Source organism: Eutrigla gurnardus (assembly GCF_963514095.1).
Source record: "Eutrigla gurnardus genome assembly, chromosome: 1".
NCBI classification, from domain to species: domain Eukaryota; kingdom Metazoa; phylum Chordata; class Actinopteri; order Perciformes; family Triglidae; genus Eutrigla; species Eutrigla gurnardus.
In genome coordinates, this window is record NC_139915.1 from 3,163,185 (window position 1) to 3,181,540 (window position 18,356).

The 18,356-nt window shown below is 45.0% G+C and overlaps 1 protein-coding gene across 1 annotated transcript in view; it reads right to left on the reverse strand.

Annotated features, from left to right (window-relative positions):
• Positions 1-18,356, reverse strand: part of elp4 (elongator acetyltransferase complex subunit 4) — a 49,165-nt gene that overhangs the window by 29,912 nt on the left and 897 nt on the right. Inside the window, exons 2-7 of the mRNA XM_084015285.1 lie at positions 17,951-17,986; positions 12,820-12,941; positions 11,394-11,528; positions 9,871-10,007; positions 7,259-7,343; positions 3,897-4,085 (exon numbers count right to left, since the gene is read on the reverse strand). Coding sequence (XP_083871411.1) covers positions 3,897-4,085; positions 7,259-7,343; positions 9,871-10,007; positions 11,394-11,528; positions 12,820-12,941; positions 17,951-17,986 — 704 coding nt within the window. The remainder of the gene's footprint in view (positions 1-3,896; positions 4,086-7,258; positions 7,344-9,870; positions 10,008-11,393; positions 11,529-12,819; positions 12,942-17,950; positions 17,987-18,356) is intronic.

An 18,356-nucleotide genomic window follows, 5' to 3' on the forward strand; every position in this document is an offset into this window, starting at 1 on the left:
GTGGAGGGAGAGAGGGAGAGAGAGAGAGAGAGAGAGAGAGAGAGAGAGAGAGAGGGACACTGGGATGGAGGGAAAGAGGGAGTCTTACATTATTAATCCCTTTGCCTCTTGAATCATTCACATCCTTCTCTCTGTGTTGGCTGCCACAGCCTAATGCAGTTTTCATGCCTTCATGTCTTTTCCGCACTCTTTCTTCTTCCTTTTCATTTTTGTCCTACTTTTAAAGTATGCATCTCCCACCAGTCAGGACCGCCAGCACTTACGGGATATCTGAGGTCACTCGAATGCAGCAATTCAAGTTTTGGCCATAACAAATGATTCAAAACATTAACGGTACAGTAAGGACGGGGTCTGAGAAAACTACCTGTGCTCATCTGTTTAGGCCATAATAATTATTCTGTGCTTACTGATACACAACAATGAGTCTCCTTGGCAAAGACTCTTTCAGTGTTAGAGGATTCCAAAGTGTCCACACAGAGACGCTCCGAAGAGTGAGACGGGCACAATGACGTCAGCAAGACATGCACGTGCTCCGCCGCTCCCTGAGTTTTGGGAGGTTACATCTTTTTTTTTTTTTTAAATCTTATTTATAATTGATAAAGGTACTCAAGCAAAAGTCACTTTGGTTCCGCAATGAAAGTCTATGCTGGCTCAATTAGCTCAGATTCCATCAGTGCAAATCCTCCGAACGCCCCGTGCATCAGCTGACCGTCAGTGACTGACAGGTCGTAAGAGGAGCCCAACGGTCATTTACCCTGCAGTTCATCTCCAGAAACAGAAAAGAGATTTTTGGCTTCCATTTAGCCGGAGCGGTGTTGAACAATCAGTGGAACAGCCTCGGGTTGAATTCAGGTAAACGGTTTATGTGGAGGGCAGAATAATCAGAATGCATTGGCCCGAATGCAATCTCTGATTTAGATTTTTATTGGTTTGAAATGAGCTTGTAAACTTGTAACTTGTGGAAGACGGAACAAAATCAGCTTAGGCCTGGATATATATCTGGCCACACCATAACCCCAGAAACACAGCCCCTTGCCCCAGAGGCTTATCCGTCGCCACACCGATCGCTGATGGGTTCCCAGATTGTTCTGCAGTATCTTAGCTCGACTGGGTAAACCATTGTCCCTTCCTGTAACCCGTTATTGATGAACCCCAATACTGTCACAGTTGTCTGGCTCTATGTTTTTATGTTTTTTTGGGCCGTATTGCTCTCTTTACTTATGTTTTCTTGTTTGAAAATGTGTGCACGGCAGAATCTACCCCAAATTCAATCCCTCACTCTGAGGGAGGCCGATGCTTTTCCGTCGGTCTAAAGTCTAGGGAGAGTCGAGTCGATATGTGAGACAGAATAAATGCACATCACTTCCAAGGCTACACATGAAAGTAGGTTTCTCATTTCAACTGGGAACACAAACTTTAAAAAGAATAGAACTGGTGTGACAGGTGTAGGTATCATGGTGGTTTCATGCCCTGCTTTAACACTTATTGGAAACATAAGAGACCATTTTGCAACGGGACGATCCCAGCCGCAACAAAATGTTTTTTACGCACCTTTTAATACACTTTATTTGAATAGCACTTTTTAAAACACGATTACAAAGTGCTTCACAGAACAGAATAAAACATAATTAAAAAATTACACACAAAAAACATTGTAAGAGAGTACAATAAGTACTAAGAAAAACACCATAAAATAGAGCAAACGGAAGAGAGCAATGTGTTAAAAATAATAAAACTACTATAAGAAAGCCTTTACATAAAGATGAGTTGAGCCGGTCCCCTCTGCTCCTCCTATTCCAACACCCAAATTATAATTAACAGCCACTAAGTAACATTAGCCCATTAGCAAATAAATTCACTCTAGTTTTATGGGATTTAATGGAACTCCAACCAAATGCTGTTAAAGTTTGTTATTTCCAAAAATGATGCAAACTATTTCAAAATGTAAATTTGACAAATTAATTTACTTATTTAGCTTTACGAATAAAATTATTTGCATTTCTTTTCTTTGTCATTTTGTAAATTTAATATGTCACATTTGGCTCTGGGAAGTAGTTTTCCAATACTTTTTGATATTTCATAAACTACATAATTAATCAAGAATATAATAAGCAAATGAATCAATAATGTAAATCATCATTGACCTGAATTTAAATCACTTGAAAGGAGGATTGTTGGTTATAAAAAGGAACCCGTCCTCTGGGTTTTGCAGCTCCACTACAGTACTAAACAAGTCTACCTATATGGAAATATTTGCATAGATCAGGACACCAGCTAGCCTGAGCAGCCGGGGAGGTGTTTGTGGATGCATGTTAGAGAAGACGGTGTGTTTTGTGTTTGTTGACGGGTGGGGACGGTGGCAGGAGATGGTACGATGGCGAGGACCAGGACAAGCCTAATTAATGTTTCAGATGGACTGTGGCACTGGGCCGCTGTGAAGAGGCTTTCAGTGACTTGCTCAACTTCCCAAGCTGCTCAATAATGGATAGAGAGTCCGGCGCGGCTCGGCCAGCTAGCCCACTGCTAGTCTAGACAGTCTTCTACAGGCCACACTCCGTTAACTAAGCTAATTATCGAAGGCGGAAAGAAGCTCGGTGAGACACGCTCCTGCCGTTACCATGGCGACCTCAGCTGATCAATTACAATCTTATTTTATGACAACAACAGCAAGTGTGATTTAACTAACCATAAGGTAATTTCATACATGTCCATCTTAACAACCTCTCATTACCTCCATGTTGGCTTTAGTCACCCAACACCTGATTCAGTCCCAAATCCCCCCCCCCCCCCCCTCTCCTCTTCTTCATTCACTTCACTCCCCAGGGTGGAGGAGGAGGAGGAGGGGGCAGATTAAGGGTTTGGAGACCAGGCCAGAGAGGGACAGGGGGACCGCTCCCACCACAGCTGACATCTGCTAGTTAGCCACTCTACCTTTCTGTGACTAGGCCAAAGCCGCTGAGCACCGAGCACACAGGCTCGGAGCCAGAGTCGTGTTGTGAAAACACAGCTGTTGTGGAAGTTTTCGGCATCGACCTATATCTGTGCGTGAAGGATCACGGCGTAGCGTCCGTGCTGTAGGGAGACGGGACTACAAGGAAGGAGATAGAACAACGAGATAAAACAAAGTCTCAGATGGCCGTTCTGTTGAGTGTGCTTCTATGGTTGACTGGGAGGGGGGGGCTGTGGTTTGCCATATGCCTCAGCAGATGACTCTACCTTCACACTGAGAGGCCAGACTGTACACAGACGCATGCACGTGGACTCATACACCCCCCCCACCCCACACACACACACACACACACACACACACACACACACACACACACACACACACACACACACACACACGAGGAGGGATATTTGTAAGAGAATAAAAACGCAAACACACTCTCATTGTACAGTTTCAAGTAATTAAAAGCACCAATAAACAAACTTGGAGGCCTTTGAATAAAGAGGCACTCGACTGGGTGTGTTGGGGGGGGGGGGGGGGGCGATGCGTGAGGAAGAGGCCCCCGCAGGCCTGAGTCATACCGGGGTGACACTGGACCGCGGGGTCAAGAGGAGGCCCCCCTACAAAAGACTTCAAACTTTGTTCCCCCATTAATGAACAAGACAAAGGAAAGGCACATGGGCCAAACATCAACCCACGCACACAGAAAACGCTGGCTTCTATCCGCAACTTCAGCTCAATTCCACTTTAGCGTGCTATTTGTCCCTCTGGCGGAAATGAAAGGTGAGTGGCTGAGCAAAAACAGAGACAGTTATGACTTGCTCTCAGCTCATTAAAACTAGTATAAAAGGACATATCAGTTATGGATCAGATCAGTGAATAATTGCTAATCAGAAAAGTTGTATTCCAGAACGCTGATGCTTATGAACTGCGGCCGTGGTCCTACCTGGATGAGATGTGAAGGCACAGTGACTACTGCAACGGATAGCGATGACCTCAGCAGAGCACGCAGGCCATAGAGAAAGGTAGTGAGGGCGTGGCCGTTCCTCGGGTTGTCTTGGCAACACAGGTCATCACCCCACAGAGCCGAGCTGAGCGAGTGAATCCCGATTCGCAGGATGTTACGCGAGTTTGACTATAAAAAAAACAAACAAACCAGAAGGTCAGGAATAGTACAGAAACACACACACATAAAGATGCAGTAATATAGTTTTATTTGATTTCTTCTGGAGATGCACAGATTTCATTCTGGAAAGGTGCTGTTTTCGGGGCGGTGTCTAAAACTCTGGGAGAGAGCGACTGGACAATCTGCTCACCAGCACAGACGATCGGAACACAGTGCCCAAACGTGACTGGACACAACTGCCCAATCACAGAGGCCATCTGACACATGCACAATGGACCTGTCAGACAGGCTTCCAATATGGCCGCCACCCAGAAACCCCAGCACATTCTTGGCACAACGGCCATGCTCTGCAGCCAAGGGGGCCTGGGTAAGGGTGGAGTGCCTTCCCTTGAAACCCCCCCCCCAACACAAGAGATCAACAGTGACCCACTCGCATGAAGACGGAGGAAAAGCAGCCAAACAGCGGTGGGATATATATCACTGAAAGTGAGAGAATGGAGGAGCCTGTCCACACTGTGAGAGGTTTCTAACCTTTACTACAATTGCCTTTTATTTGGGTTTTCTTCGGGATGGCTCCTGATTACCGAGATGAGAGCCAAGAGTGATTAACAAAGCTCCGGCCTCAAATCTGCTCACTTTTCCCTCCACCCCCCTCCCTCAACCTCTCCTCTCTTTTATCCCTCCCTCTCTATTATCTCAACCCTCCCAAAATCTCCCCATCGCTTCCTCTCCAGTATGACCTAAGCTTCGTTTGGATCTGGATCAGAATCACAAGCGTCTAAGAAAAATAAACTCCCATTGTTTCTGGGAGTTTTTCCACAGTAGGCTCATAGTTTTCCAAAGGAGGACTCTCACACACCTCCTCGACACCATTCAGCACCATTGCTGCATCATACTATACCTGCATATTAGTGCCGTGTGTGTGTGTGTGTGTGACTAGATATGTCCTTTCTTTGTTTAACAGGATTTGCCTACGCAGGTCTTTGGGGTCGCAGAATTTGAATTTGATTTCTATGTCTGCAGCCCAGCGGGGGGGGGGGGTTGTGGTAACACGACTGTTGCTGTGGCATCAAGAGGAGAGGCCAAACTTAACTCCTATAGTTAAGCCTATAGAAAAGTCAGGGAACTGTGCCAGTTGAGCCCAGCCAAGGACCAGAGGCCAGCCATATAGACTACAGCCAGCCTGGGACCGCGATCTAATCACCAGCCAATCACTGCGGAGAGTCCCAGTCCTGCTGCCGCCCCGGTCCCATTCATCTCCAAAGACGATGCTCGGGGAGATTAATCTGAGATACTAATCTGTTGTTTACATAACACAGCTAATATGAAATCTGCATCTTCCACTCCGTGATGGCAGATTAAACAAATAAACATAGAAACACACACACTGACTATCACCCGTATTGGGGCATTCTTGTGCCAGTGCCCATGTCGCTCAGTGCCGGTCTGCATTCCTGGACTGTGCCAACAGCATGTCAGGCGGTCACACTGCTTTAATGATGTCAGCAGTTAATCTGGCGTGAGTGACAGCGCTCGGGGAGGGAGGGTGCCGGCTTTACGGGACCGGACTCCTGTGTGCGAGTGACAAGGGGAGAGGTGGCTCCAGGTGACGGGCAGAGGGAGTCACTGAAAGTAGGTGAATAAGGTGTGGGAGGTGTGTACACACACACACACACACACACACACACACACACACACATATACATACATATAATCTGGGTTAAAGGGTTTACACTAGGTCCTGTGGGGAAACTGACGGGGCCGTGGATGTTTGTGGCGTTCTCTTGAAGAATGGCGATCATTTAAAAAGATGTCTGTCAAAGGTAAGAGACACACAGCTGGGGCACACAGGTGAACCCGAGCAGGTGACAGACTCAAAGAGGAGCGGCGGTGGAAATATGACAGAAGAGCTCGGGGGTCACAGTCGCAGATCGAGATCTCTCTTTAAAAAAAACGCTGAAATGTATGAAACTCACCATAATGAAGGTGCAGCAGTTTGACTGTAATTAGTGAGGTTACGAGGAGACATTTGCAACATGTCGGCGAGTCAAAGAGTTCTCCTTTAATGACATTTAAGTGAATGAGAAGAAAAATGCACACCTGCGTTGCATCACTGCTCGGGGCAGCTTACTGCTTCCTGCATGTCAGCAATGTCAAGCAGAGAACCAAACACACATCCAAAACACTGGGAGGGGACCAGAGCATACACTGGGAAATGAAATGTGTTGATATTGATTTCCATCCCACTCTCACTCCACTGGTGGAGGTTTGAAGAAGTGAGGAGGAGCATGAAGACTTTGGCAGCCTGAAGAGGAACATTTCTCTTGTTTAGCTGCTTTGCCCTCCATTTTAGGGCCTGTCCACACGATAACGTTTTAAATGCGTAAACGCAGAAGTCTTGTGCGTTTCGCCCTTCCGGCTCTCGGGGTGGAAAAGAAAAAAACTACACCCCTCCGTTTCGTGTTCGTTTTTGTGTGGACGGCGAAAACGAATACGCTGACGTCATCGGCCCGCTCCTCGACCCTCGAGCCTGACTTCTTCCCCCGCGACGTCTCCTAACAACAAGAACAACGGCGGCCTCCGTGCTCGTAGCAGATATTCTGCTCGTCTGTACGACGGCGTATCAGGGCCACTGTATGAAAAAAAACGGAGCCGAGAGAGGGGGGGGGGCGATATTCCGGGAAAAAAGCTACTTTATTACGATGCTAACAAACAACCGCTAGCTAACTTCCCATGAATGTAGGCATTTATTTGTCTAATTAATCCATCCCAACGTGTGACAATGCCTCGTCACGGTCATTAGGGTGACGGCTGTTGATGCTTATTGTTGGTTTTATTTATACGGGACAAATTGTCATCTTATGGGTGTTTATTGATCGGGTGGTCGGGCGGAGATTTAGCCGTAGCGCTCACGTGTTGCCGCAGCAACGGCAAACATCCGGTCACGCTCCGTCTCTTCTTCTGCATTTTTGTAGCAGAAACAACGCCACATATAGGCCTGGAATATGTACTACAGCGCGCTGAGTCGTTTTCAGTGGATTCGTCTGGACGCAGATTTTCTTGAAACGACGCCAAGGCAAAACGGAGAAAGAAAGTTCGTTTTGCTTCGTCTGGACGGCCCCACAGCTGCAAATGTTATACAGAGTCACACTTTAAAGTGGTCATTCACCACTGGTTCTTACCATGGGGGCTGCTACATCAAAGCCCTCCCTGTTCACGACCTCTTGAAGGGACTTCAGCAACGCCGAGTAGGACTGGAGGATGGGACTGAAGAGAGAGGGGACACAGTGGAGGAGACAGAAAGAAACACAGAAGGGTTACTCAGAATGTGTAAACCATTTCTGATAAAAAAAAAAAACGGGCCTTTCATCGCAGTCACATAATCCTCCATGACTGCAGCATGTTCCTCCTGACTGTGCTTTTCTGGAGCCACTGAAGCAGACAGACGATCCATATCAAGAGATCCAATTAATTTATTTGGTTGATTAAATTACAACATGACTGGTTCTCCGTCAGCTCCCCGAGGATGTGATTGTGCCGAGACAGACAGACGGATGAGAGGTGCGTATGCACAAACAGACACACAACAAAGACGATAAGTGAGAACGGGGGAGGGAGGGGGGGATTAATGGGCTGATATTGAAAATTAACAGGGAGCAGCATTTTGGTGTTTAATCAGGGGTAAGATGTGCACTATTGACTAAAGGGCATACAGTACCACCGGAGAAACATCCAGCAACTCACTGCTGAGCTCATCATGTGCCTCCAGGACGGCCAATAGGAATGTTAACCCCTTCCTTTTACGCAGGACTGTCGACTTAAGAACGCCCCGCCATTGTAATGACCACTCTGCAGTGAGTCACAGTGGGCTGCTTGTCAATTCTCACCTGCGGGCAATAAAAGCTGATATACATAGATCGGTCACACACCAATAGCCCTGCATAAAGAACAGTAATGCACACTCGTGTTGATTACACTAGCCCCAAGTACATCCATGTGCTCTATTTCAGTTATTCAGCCCAACAATGGTGCCTCCTGACCCCGCTGTGGCTAATGATAGAGCTGGTTTTGGTGAAAGAGGGACACCTACCCTGCTTGGCCCCTCTGCCCATGCCCCTGCTCGGAGGTAGGGGGCTGGGATGGTTTGACATGCGAGTTGAGCGGGAGGTTGCCTCCGGTTGGCAGCCATTGTGCGGGACGGCATTGTGTTTTAGCTACCCCCACTGAGCACCCCTCATTCAGGTACCCAAAAGGTCTAGGTGCTTAGCTCCAGGGGCTAGTGCGTCGGCTAATTAGGATCATACACGGAGAGGCTTCTTTATCTCGGCGTTCCTCTTTCAGCGAGGGAAGAAAGGAGCAGAGAAGGGGGATGCTTGGTCTTAAACAACAGGATCTGTATCACCTAGAGAGCAATTTGTGCCAATTATGCCTTCAAGTGAAACGGAGCAATTTAACAGCTAGGGTATCAACATGAGGCTGTGGACACGTGCAAGGGGGAGTAGCCTGCTTAGTCGCTGTGGTATATGTGCGTGTGTAATATGCAAAGTGTGTGTGTGTGCATGTATGCATGCGTGTGAGTGTTGGGGGGGGGGGGGGGGGGGGGGCACAATGCTGCGGTGCAGGTGTAGTTTCCCGCTGTCCAAATGTCTAAGATCTATAACCACCATGTCACACTAGAACGCAGCAAAAATCAGTGTATTATTATATGTGTTCCCTATTAATATGCATTATTATGCTCTGGAGGAATATTTAGTAAAACAATGAATGCTGTCCACTCTATGATGCACACTATAAATTTAAACCATAAAACATCGTCAACATCTGAATGTGTTTGCATGGTTGCTCCGTTAAACAGTCTCTGTTTACTGAAATAAAGGAAGGGGGTTCCATAAAGCCTCCTCCACATCCTCTGTGCTCCAGATTGCTGTATTTACCCAGTGTGTGTGTGAGTGTGCCTTCGTGTGCCCTTGTGTGTTCAACAGCACTCTCTAAGTAAAGAGCCCGCGTGACCTCTGAACCCTAAATACACTCAACGTAGGAGAAATCAAACAGACGCTGAGCAAACGAGACCCTTATTTGAATAGACATACACAACCTTTCCAAGAGGCTGCATGTCTTTGGCCAGTGGCATCAGCCAGAATGAGGATGAACCAAGCTGGGTTTAAACTGGTCAGCTGTTTAAACAGTAGAATAATACAACTGGGAACATTTATTTTAAAAAGAAATCACAGTTTTTTCATTTAAACTGTGGATGCTTAGATTTCAGCTGTAATGATTAATATATAGATATTATTTATATTTCAATTAATCTCAGTCATTATCTATACAACACTAAGATGTCTTCTGTACTGTATTTTATTAAAGCTAAAACAAATAATTGATCGATTAGCTGATCTACAGAAAACTATTTTTTTTTTTAACCATTCTTTTACTATTTCTGACATGTTTTTTTTTTTAATTGCAGCCCTAAAGTGTATTCAATTCTTATGAATAACTTCCTCAAACTAAATGGCTCTACGTGATGATGGGGCTCTGAATCTTCCTCTCAGTTTGACTGTAGCTGATGGTTGCAGGGATTATAAAGTATGTGCTCTTTAAATGGGGTTGTCTACCTGCTTTGTTGGTTTAGCTGCATTCTGTGGACGGTGCCATGTTTGCTTACCTGTGTTCTGTTGAAGATGTCTTATTTGTGTAAGTGTGTTTGGTGGAGGATGTCGTGTTTGCGTGCCTGTGTTCTGCAGATGGTGTCTCATTGGTTTCCATGCGTTCTGGGGATGATGTCTCGTCCTTTTACCTGTGTGTGGGTGATGACTGGCTGGGATGTTCTGGAAGGTAGAAGCGGTGGCACTTGGCTGCCTGACGAATTTCTGGCTCCATCGTCTTGGAGACGTCGTAGTAGTGCCCGAACCTGGACGAGGATGCCAGGGCACTCTGAGGAGGTCAACAAGTCAACCTCACGTTAAAGCACATAAGCCAAAGAGCTTCAGTTAAAGAGCATTTAAATGTATTCTCAATCACCCTTGCCCCCACGCTACTACGTACTTAACTAATATCAGATAAGAATGGAGCAATTCATTAAAAAATAAATCTCATTTGTCTTTTTAATATGTTCAATGAGTCTGCTTCACAACACTATGGCAATGCAATTGCATTGTTTATGGGTCAGTCCTCAACATTCTTACAGCAGAGAAGTTAAATAACCACTACGACCACGCTCTTAATCATTTCTTCACATAAATGTCCACTTCTGGCTGTGAAAGCAAATGTGTCAGAGACGCAGGGGAAGGCGGATGTTTTCCTGCAGCTGAAAGAGAGAGTTTTAGCTCTTCTCTCTCAGTGAAACGAGGGATTCCATTGTTGGAGGGGCCCTTAATCTACTCCTAATCTGGATTAAGGCCCCTAGTGTGTCCCTCTCCTGGCGGGATGAGGGGGTCAGCAGGGCAGGGGGGTCAGGGGCTCATCTTCTCTTTGTGAGCCCGGCAACCCGCTTAGCGTTCCATCCCCGCCCTGACGGCCTCACCTTTGATCTGATGTCTTCATTGGGAGAGCAACACAGTGGGCTATGCCGGGAGAGGTGTGTGTAAGGGGAGAGTAAGCGTTGACTCTGGGGGTGAATTTGGGATGCAAATCCTCTGCTGGGGCTTACTAGTGGTTTGTAAAGACGATTTTACAGGGGAAGGGGGAGAGATGAGGAAAGGACACAGATATAAAGAAGTTTCCAGGGAGAGAGAAAGAGGGAGAGGATCCCCAGGGACACACTGTGTGCTGTTAATCCACATAGCGATATGGATTATAGACTGAAGGGGGGAGACTGCAGAGAAGTAGAAGGGGAGGGTCACCTCTCCTCAAAGCGGAAGAAAGAGTGTAGGGCTGCCGACCCTGGCAGGGGGAAAGGCAGGGATTTGGGGGAAGACAGAGGCGCAGGTCTGGGTCATAGGGTTGAGCGAGCAGACATGTCAATGCACAGGCTGCAAAGTACACTTGTTTCCCAGGCTAAGCAGGGGTGCAGGCGTGTGTGTATATGTGAGTTGGGGACCAGTGAAAAGCCTACCTATTGCCAGCTAAGTGTGAGTAATCTGGTCCAGCCCTGAAAGGAGAGTCTGAGGCCTCATTCACTCCACAAAGGAGTTTAGAAGCTGATGGATTTAGTGGTAGAGACAATTGCCAAACCACTAAGAGCAGAGAGCCAGTGCTGGTTCTTTCTCATTAACAGAGACACATGTTGGAGTGATAAACTTTGCGTGATTACAAACCCCGGTTCCACTGCGATTATTATAATAACCGATAATATAAACGGCCACGTCACCGCCTGATTACCTGTACTTTTGGAAGATTCTGATAGCGCCAGGCAATCTTCATGGCATCCAAACCATCCTGAGGTTCACAGGACAGCCGGGGCTGCTCCACTGGTTTGTGGATCGCAACATCGTCCAAGATGGGAGCCGGGAGTTCCTACACAAAACCATACAATCAATATAGTAAATTAAAATGTGTTAATTATGAACTTTCAAGAGGCATTTGAATTATCCTTATTGCTCTGTAATATCATACGACTTGCCACAATGTGTCACACGTAAATTTAAAAGCTAAGCGACAGGAACCTGATGTGTTGAATGTAAACAAAAACCTTCAAAGCAACTGAGAAAACTCCGGTTTAACCGTGAGATTTTCCCTGGAGAATCCCTGTGAATATACGTAACAGGGTTTTTACAAGAGTGCATGTGCAAAATAAAGTCTTGACTTAAAAAAAAAGCTGCTGTGGCGAGTTGAATGATCCTTATAACCCCTTGTATTAGATGTATTCAGATCTGAATAAAACTGGAGCTGATATGAATCAGTCAGTCAGGCTTAACAGGAGACTATTTGTAAAATTCAATGTGATGCATACAGTAAGAAAAAAATAATCAGAGAGCCTGTTCTTTCACTGTGCAACCAGCAAATTGTTTTCAACAAAAAGGAATCAAATCTAGCTCCCTGGTTAAAAAACATGGAAGGGGAGGCGGGAAATCTGAGTAGCTGATGCAAGTAAATGTGTGCTTCTAAGTGCATGTTAGTGTTTCTGCTTCAACTTGATGTCTTCCGAAAAGCGTCTTTTTTTGTGTCCTAATGTATAAAATACAATCTGGGCATCTGAAGATTAGCATACTGTTAATGTAGCTGTGAAAACACTAAACGATGTGATATAGCCCCACTGGGACTCCCCATCTCTTAATAAGCCTTTGATATGTAAAGAGAGGGTGAGGCTGTGACCCCTCCCACTATCAATCAGTCGGGAGAGAGGCCCTCCTCCTAATGTTGGGTGGCAGTCAGCTTCTGGGACTATGGTCCTCTTCACAGAGTGATGCATCGGGAAACACTTCAACAATGCCACAACCATGCCACCCTCGACCTCTCCGATAGCCCTGCTGACCCCGGCACATCTTGGGGAAAGATGTGTGCCTACAATACCTGATAAATCACGGTCTGGCCAGCGTGAAGCAGGCTGAATACTTATATAATAATATAATGTGACAGAAACAAATACTTACTACAAGCAGGCGGAATATTTCCACCATCCTCTGATGACTAAAAACAAATGTTTTCCAAAGATGTATTTTTGACAGGGATGAAGTTAAAGTAGACATATTGAGGCCATCCTTGATGGATGTTTTTTTTCCCCAAACAACAAAAACCCATACTTACCCAGTAAAACAACATTTCAACTCCTAAGAGATTACAAAGTAGTCGGCACCTCCTCTCATACCTGTAAGATGTCATCTGGGTTATCTTGAGCCGCCGCCACAAAAAGTTCATGTTGACACACCACTCCTTCTGCCAGGAAGTACTTTAAGATCATGCGAGAGTAGCTATCATATCGGTCCTCCTCTAAAAAAAGAAACAAAAGACAAAAACAATCAAGTGGGAAGCTAAATAAAAACACTCTGTCAAGCGATGCCATACTAAATAGGTTCAGCAATCTTCCCTCCAACCTCAAGTCTTTCATGGGTTCTCGTCTCGTTCTGACCAGTCAGTGTGACACCACAGATCCAGAAGTTTATGACTACATCACAGTCGCTAACTGGAATTGGTGTAAGGGCCGCAGTCGGGCTACCTTTTGGTAAGGACCAGATGAAGAGGCAATCAACATGGCACAGAAACATAGGTGTTACTGTGTGACCTCACTGTCAGAGCGGAGCTGACATCTCCAGCTCTCTCGTTGAGCTCCTCACGGTGTTCCTGTCCAATTTCACCTATCATATCCCCGACCAACAGCGGAGGTGAGAGGGAGGCACCTGTCTCAAGCATTCGCCTGACACCTCCCCCTGAACTCAAAGGTACCCCAGCTGTCAGGGCAACTGACAAGAGGAGGCAGAAGCAAGAGAATATAGTGCCTGTCCTCAAAACACTTCCTGACACCTGGTTCACTCCAATCTATCCGCTTTTTCCGTGCGTTCTGTTGGCATTATATTTATTACCATAAGGCAAGTCAAAAGGTATATCAAAATTATGCAGGATTCTTTTCAACACAAGTGGGAAGGGTAACTCTCAGCCTGGAATGTCCAAAGCATTAAATGACAGGCAAGTGACAAACCTATTTCCCCCCAAAAGGTAGCCTTTCTCCGTGCACACAAAGCAGCCACCTGGCCATTCCACACCCCAAACCCACAAGCATCATTGCCACGAACCCTCCTTTAGCAGGGCACATACCTCTACTCAGCATGCCGCTGCTGCTTCCTGTCACAATCGTCATTTTGTAAGGATTTCGTAGGCCTCCCCACACAATGACAAACAGTGGGCACGAGGACAAAGGCAGCAGTGACAGTTTAAGGTAATAGGCATACAGCTGACAGCTTGGGAATGACATCCTGACGTGTCATCCTCAAACATCCGGAGAATTCCCCCCTCCCACGTTCCCGGTCTCTGTCCTCACCTACGGACTTAGGATGGCACAGGAAATTCCATGGCTCTTCAATTTGTTGTCGGTGGGGCTCCCTGTTCTCTTATTGATGGGTTTCTAGGTCAGCAGGCCTTTGTGGCTTTCAGCAGGCCCCACAAAGACTCCCAGATGGGCCCTCTCAAGATGGGGCCTATTGTGACTGTGTTTCTATGGGAGCCTTACAAATGGAACCTCCAGGAGTCATTAGGCTGTTGAGGTGGGGGGTAAGGGAGGGGGTGGGAGATGGCGGGGGTATACGAGCAACAGGGGGTGGGGGACGGTCATATCTTTGAGGTAGATCCGTCACTCTGGACAGTCATGGGCTGATTTTTTCTTCTATTTTTTTTTTTTTGCGGATTCTAACTAAGGTTTTGGTAAAGGGGGAAGCTGCCTCTGCTTCATTTGCCTTCAGACAAGGGAGTGTGAGTGCGAGTCCTGAATCTCATCTGCTAAAGCCGCAGGGGGAGGAGACTAAATATCTAGGTCAGGGTGTTTTCCCCCTCGTATGAATCTTTGGTCTACATCATTTTTACTGAGCAGCTCAGATTCATTGAGGCCATATGGCAGGTAAACCATTTAAAAGCACTTAATAAAAAAGGCACTTGAGCTTTAAAATAACCCAATCACCATAGTAAACACCGGGACAAATGTGGGTTGTATAGGTTACCGTTAAATGCCAATTAGCAGCATCTGTCGAGGCCCATATACTGTACATGTCTGACATATCTAATTGTTATGTGTTAAGTGTGGTAAATGCCTCTTTTAGTGGGTGTGGTTTCGGCGGGGTCAGGACTGACGTCACCCTTGGGTGTGGTGGGGGCTTTGGCTCATTAGCCCCCATCAGTGGCACCTGTGAGGGAGATACGTAAACATGAGCTGTGGCCTGGCGGCGAGTCGCCCGGGTCACGTTTTCAAATGTAAGCAACACATTTAAGCCTTACTGGGTTTGGTAGCGTAGTGTAACATTAAGTTTCAACGTGTGCAAGTTTTTCCCCTTCACCGCATTTAATCTTTTAGATTATTTACCCTTGATACATTGAAAATGGCAGTTTTTAAACAGACGACTTGCCCTCTTAGGGCCTGTTAGATGTCTAATATTGCCTCACATGTAGAAGGCTAATCTTATTCCTATTGTGGCAATTTTTCATTGCTTTCACAGACATTCTATTGCAGTCTGTATTGTGTCCATGGTGGCAGAACTTTGAACGTCTTCAGTTGTCTTATTATTTTTGTGTTAACATCTCCTGCCTTGCTGCCAGAATAATAAAGCTCTGAACTAATTGCTATGGAACCCAATATAACCTACTTCCATAGCACGCTTGTAAATGTGATGTTACTTTAGGGGTTATGTATTTTCTTTACATGTTGCTTTACATTCTCACTACAACTCCTGCAGTAATAATACTATTCATTGTATATATATCATTGTACTATTCATTTGTCACACTCATAATTATGATGAAGTACTTTGAAAATATTTCTTATAGTCATACAGCGCCTTGCAAAACTATTCACCCCTTTGGCGTTTTTATAAATTATTATTTTCCTGCCTTACAAGCTGAAATTAAAATTTATTTGGATTTTTTTATAATGGACTTACACAAACAGAGAATAGAAACAGAAAAAAACAAGAACACATATGAAGTTCACCAAAAGGCATGTGGGATACTCCCAACGTGTTTTCTTATTGTTTTTATTTAAATACTGTGTTCTTCTGGCTGCTCTTCAAATAAACGACCAGCTCTGTGGACGGCTTAAAGAGCTTTCCTTCCTTCAGGGTCTCGGCCACTGATTAGTGTCCTCCCAGCCTGATCCGGGAGGATCGGGTTTCTCTTGGCAGGTTTGTTGTGGTGCTAGATTCTTTCTATTTTGCAATAACGGATTTAACGCTGCTCCGTTAGATCATGTGACAAATCATGTGACACTTGCAAACAGGTAAACTTTATTTAACCCTTTATGTGACTTCAGAAGGTAACTGGTGGTACAGATCTTATTGAGGGGATTCGTTAGCAAACTTAACAATTAAAAAAAAAAAAATTCTCTCCATTTCACTTCACTAATTTTGACTATTTTGTGTTGGTCCATAAAAACCCAATTCAAAATCCGAATAATAATACATTTTAATTCCAGGTTGTAAGGCAAAACAATAAGAAAGAAATCGCCAGGGGGCGGATTACTTTTGAAGGCACTGTAAATACTAAAGCTATGCTCAAATCCAACACAATTATTATTCAAAGGCAATTCAACAGTAATTATTACGGGTACAATTGGGGAATAAGGGCATACGGGAAAACACATTCACTTAAACTAATGAAAGAAACCATACATCGTCAACAAAGCTTTGTTCCTTCTATTCCAAAAACAGGAGATGAGAGATCTTCAGACAGCAGCCATACTGTGCTGATCCCCCTCTAGTTGACAAATCTGGATGGACAGCTCAAGACACTTCAAAGGCAACAACGACCAGTCTGATAATTTTATGTCTGTGTCTCACAAACAGGCCATCACAGCTAAAGGGGCAGACTGTAGGAGACGACTGCCTGAAACCAACACAAACAAACACCACCCACACAACCACCCACACACACACACACACAGAGACACACACACACACACACACACACACACACACACACACACACACACACACACACAGAGACACACACAGAGACACACACACACACACACACACACCACTCTTTCATAGACAAACACAAGAGAGCACACACACGCGTTTCACCTTTACTGTGTCTCTCATTACCAGATGAAACCAACCGTACAATGATTCCCAAAATGGAAGGGAAGAACGCATTAGTGTATAATCACTGACTCCTGCATCGATTGGGGGGGTGAATTAAAGGGCAAAGCAATATCATCAGTTGGTATAGGCCTTTGCTACACACAAATTACAGCTTCAAGGGAAACAAGAATACCTTAACCTTACCGTCTACCAGTGCATACAGCCTCGCCTATGATGAATGATAATAACAATAATAATACAGTGTAAGACATTTATGTGCCCTGAAATCCACTTGCCTTGAATGTACTTCTGAAAACTTCTGGAACACATATGCAGATGAGCATATCAATTAGGGAGCAGAGCGGACGTGTGAACACCTGGGATTCTAACTCGAGACCTTCAGGTCATCACTCTGTTTTCCATTCACACGGTGACAACACGACCCACAACCACGCCCAGAACAGGATCTGCTGTGGCAAACTGCAGGATTCAGCTTTAGGGGATACATTCATTTATAATACCATGAATGGATTAATGCAGTGTCATTTAAAAATCCATACAACTTTTGATTGAGAGAGTTGCCAGAAAAGCTGAAGACCGTTGTGCATCAGAAAAGAGTTGCATATATGCATCTCCCCGGCTTACAGTATTTAATATTGTATCTTTCTGAACACCAACAAAGGCAACTTCATCTGACAGAACAAAATAAAAAAACATGGCTTCAGCGACTGAAGCGTTGCTATGACAACTACGATAAACACATCAAACTTGCTCATGCAGCCTTAAGACAAAAAGGTTTGATGTGGTTCAATAAGAGTCAACTGTACCATGGAGTCACATGCACCAGGCTGTTTAATGTGCAACATGTATTATTTGATAGAAGTTAGTCCCATTTATAAATGGCTATAACTAAAGACTATGTGATAACAATGATTAGTGAGTCATTATCAGCACAAGGACTCACCAGAAGTTATAGATATAAAGCTATTATCCAAATAAATGTGCACTTTACTTCCTGGTTAATAGCCCCTTTCCAGTAATGACCTCATGCTGCCTGTTTGGCTGTTCTGTCCAAACACACCACCGTTGTCTCCGTACTGTTAGCTGATTGGTCTGAACTTCTGATTGATTGCTCAACGTGTTATGTCCTGCCTGTTTCAACAGGAAGTACCATCACATTAAGGAAGTCATCATTTAATGGGACCTTACAGGGCTCACCTATGAGAAGTACTGTGCCAACTGCTAACCCGCCACCTGTTTGTGAAGACACAAAAAAAAAAACAACAAGTCAGATTTCTTTACAAATAATATCAGTCACAGATACCGTCTTACTCTGAATAAATGTGAACCGCCTGAGGCTTCCCTTTGGATGACAGCGGGCACTTTGACTTGGAGCACAACAGGTGTTATTAACCCTAATACTTTCTATTCAAATGTCCTTGTAATCTGTGACATCGAGCACAAGAGCAGGACCGAATTAAGTCGGATTGCTTCATTAAATTCACACACAATGTTAGTGGATTCTGCTTGACCTTGTTCCTGTGTGTCAGTGCAGAAAAGTACGGTGGTATTAATGCATTTTACAGTTTTTTTCTTAGTGACAACATAATTATAATTATAGACG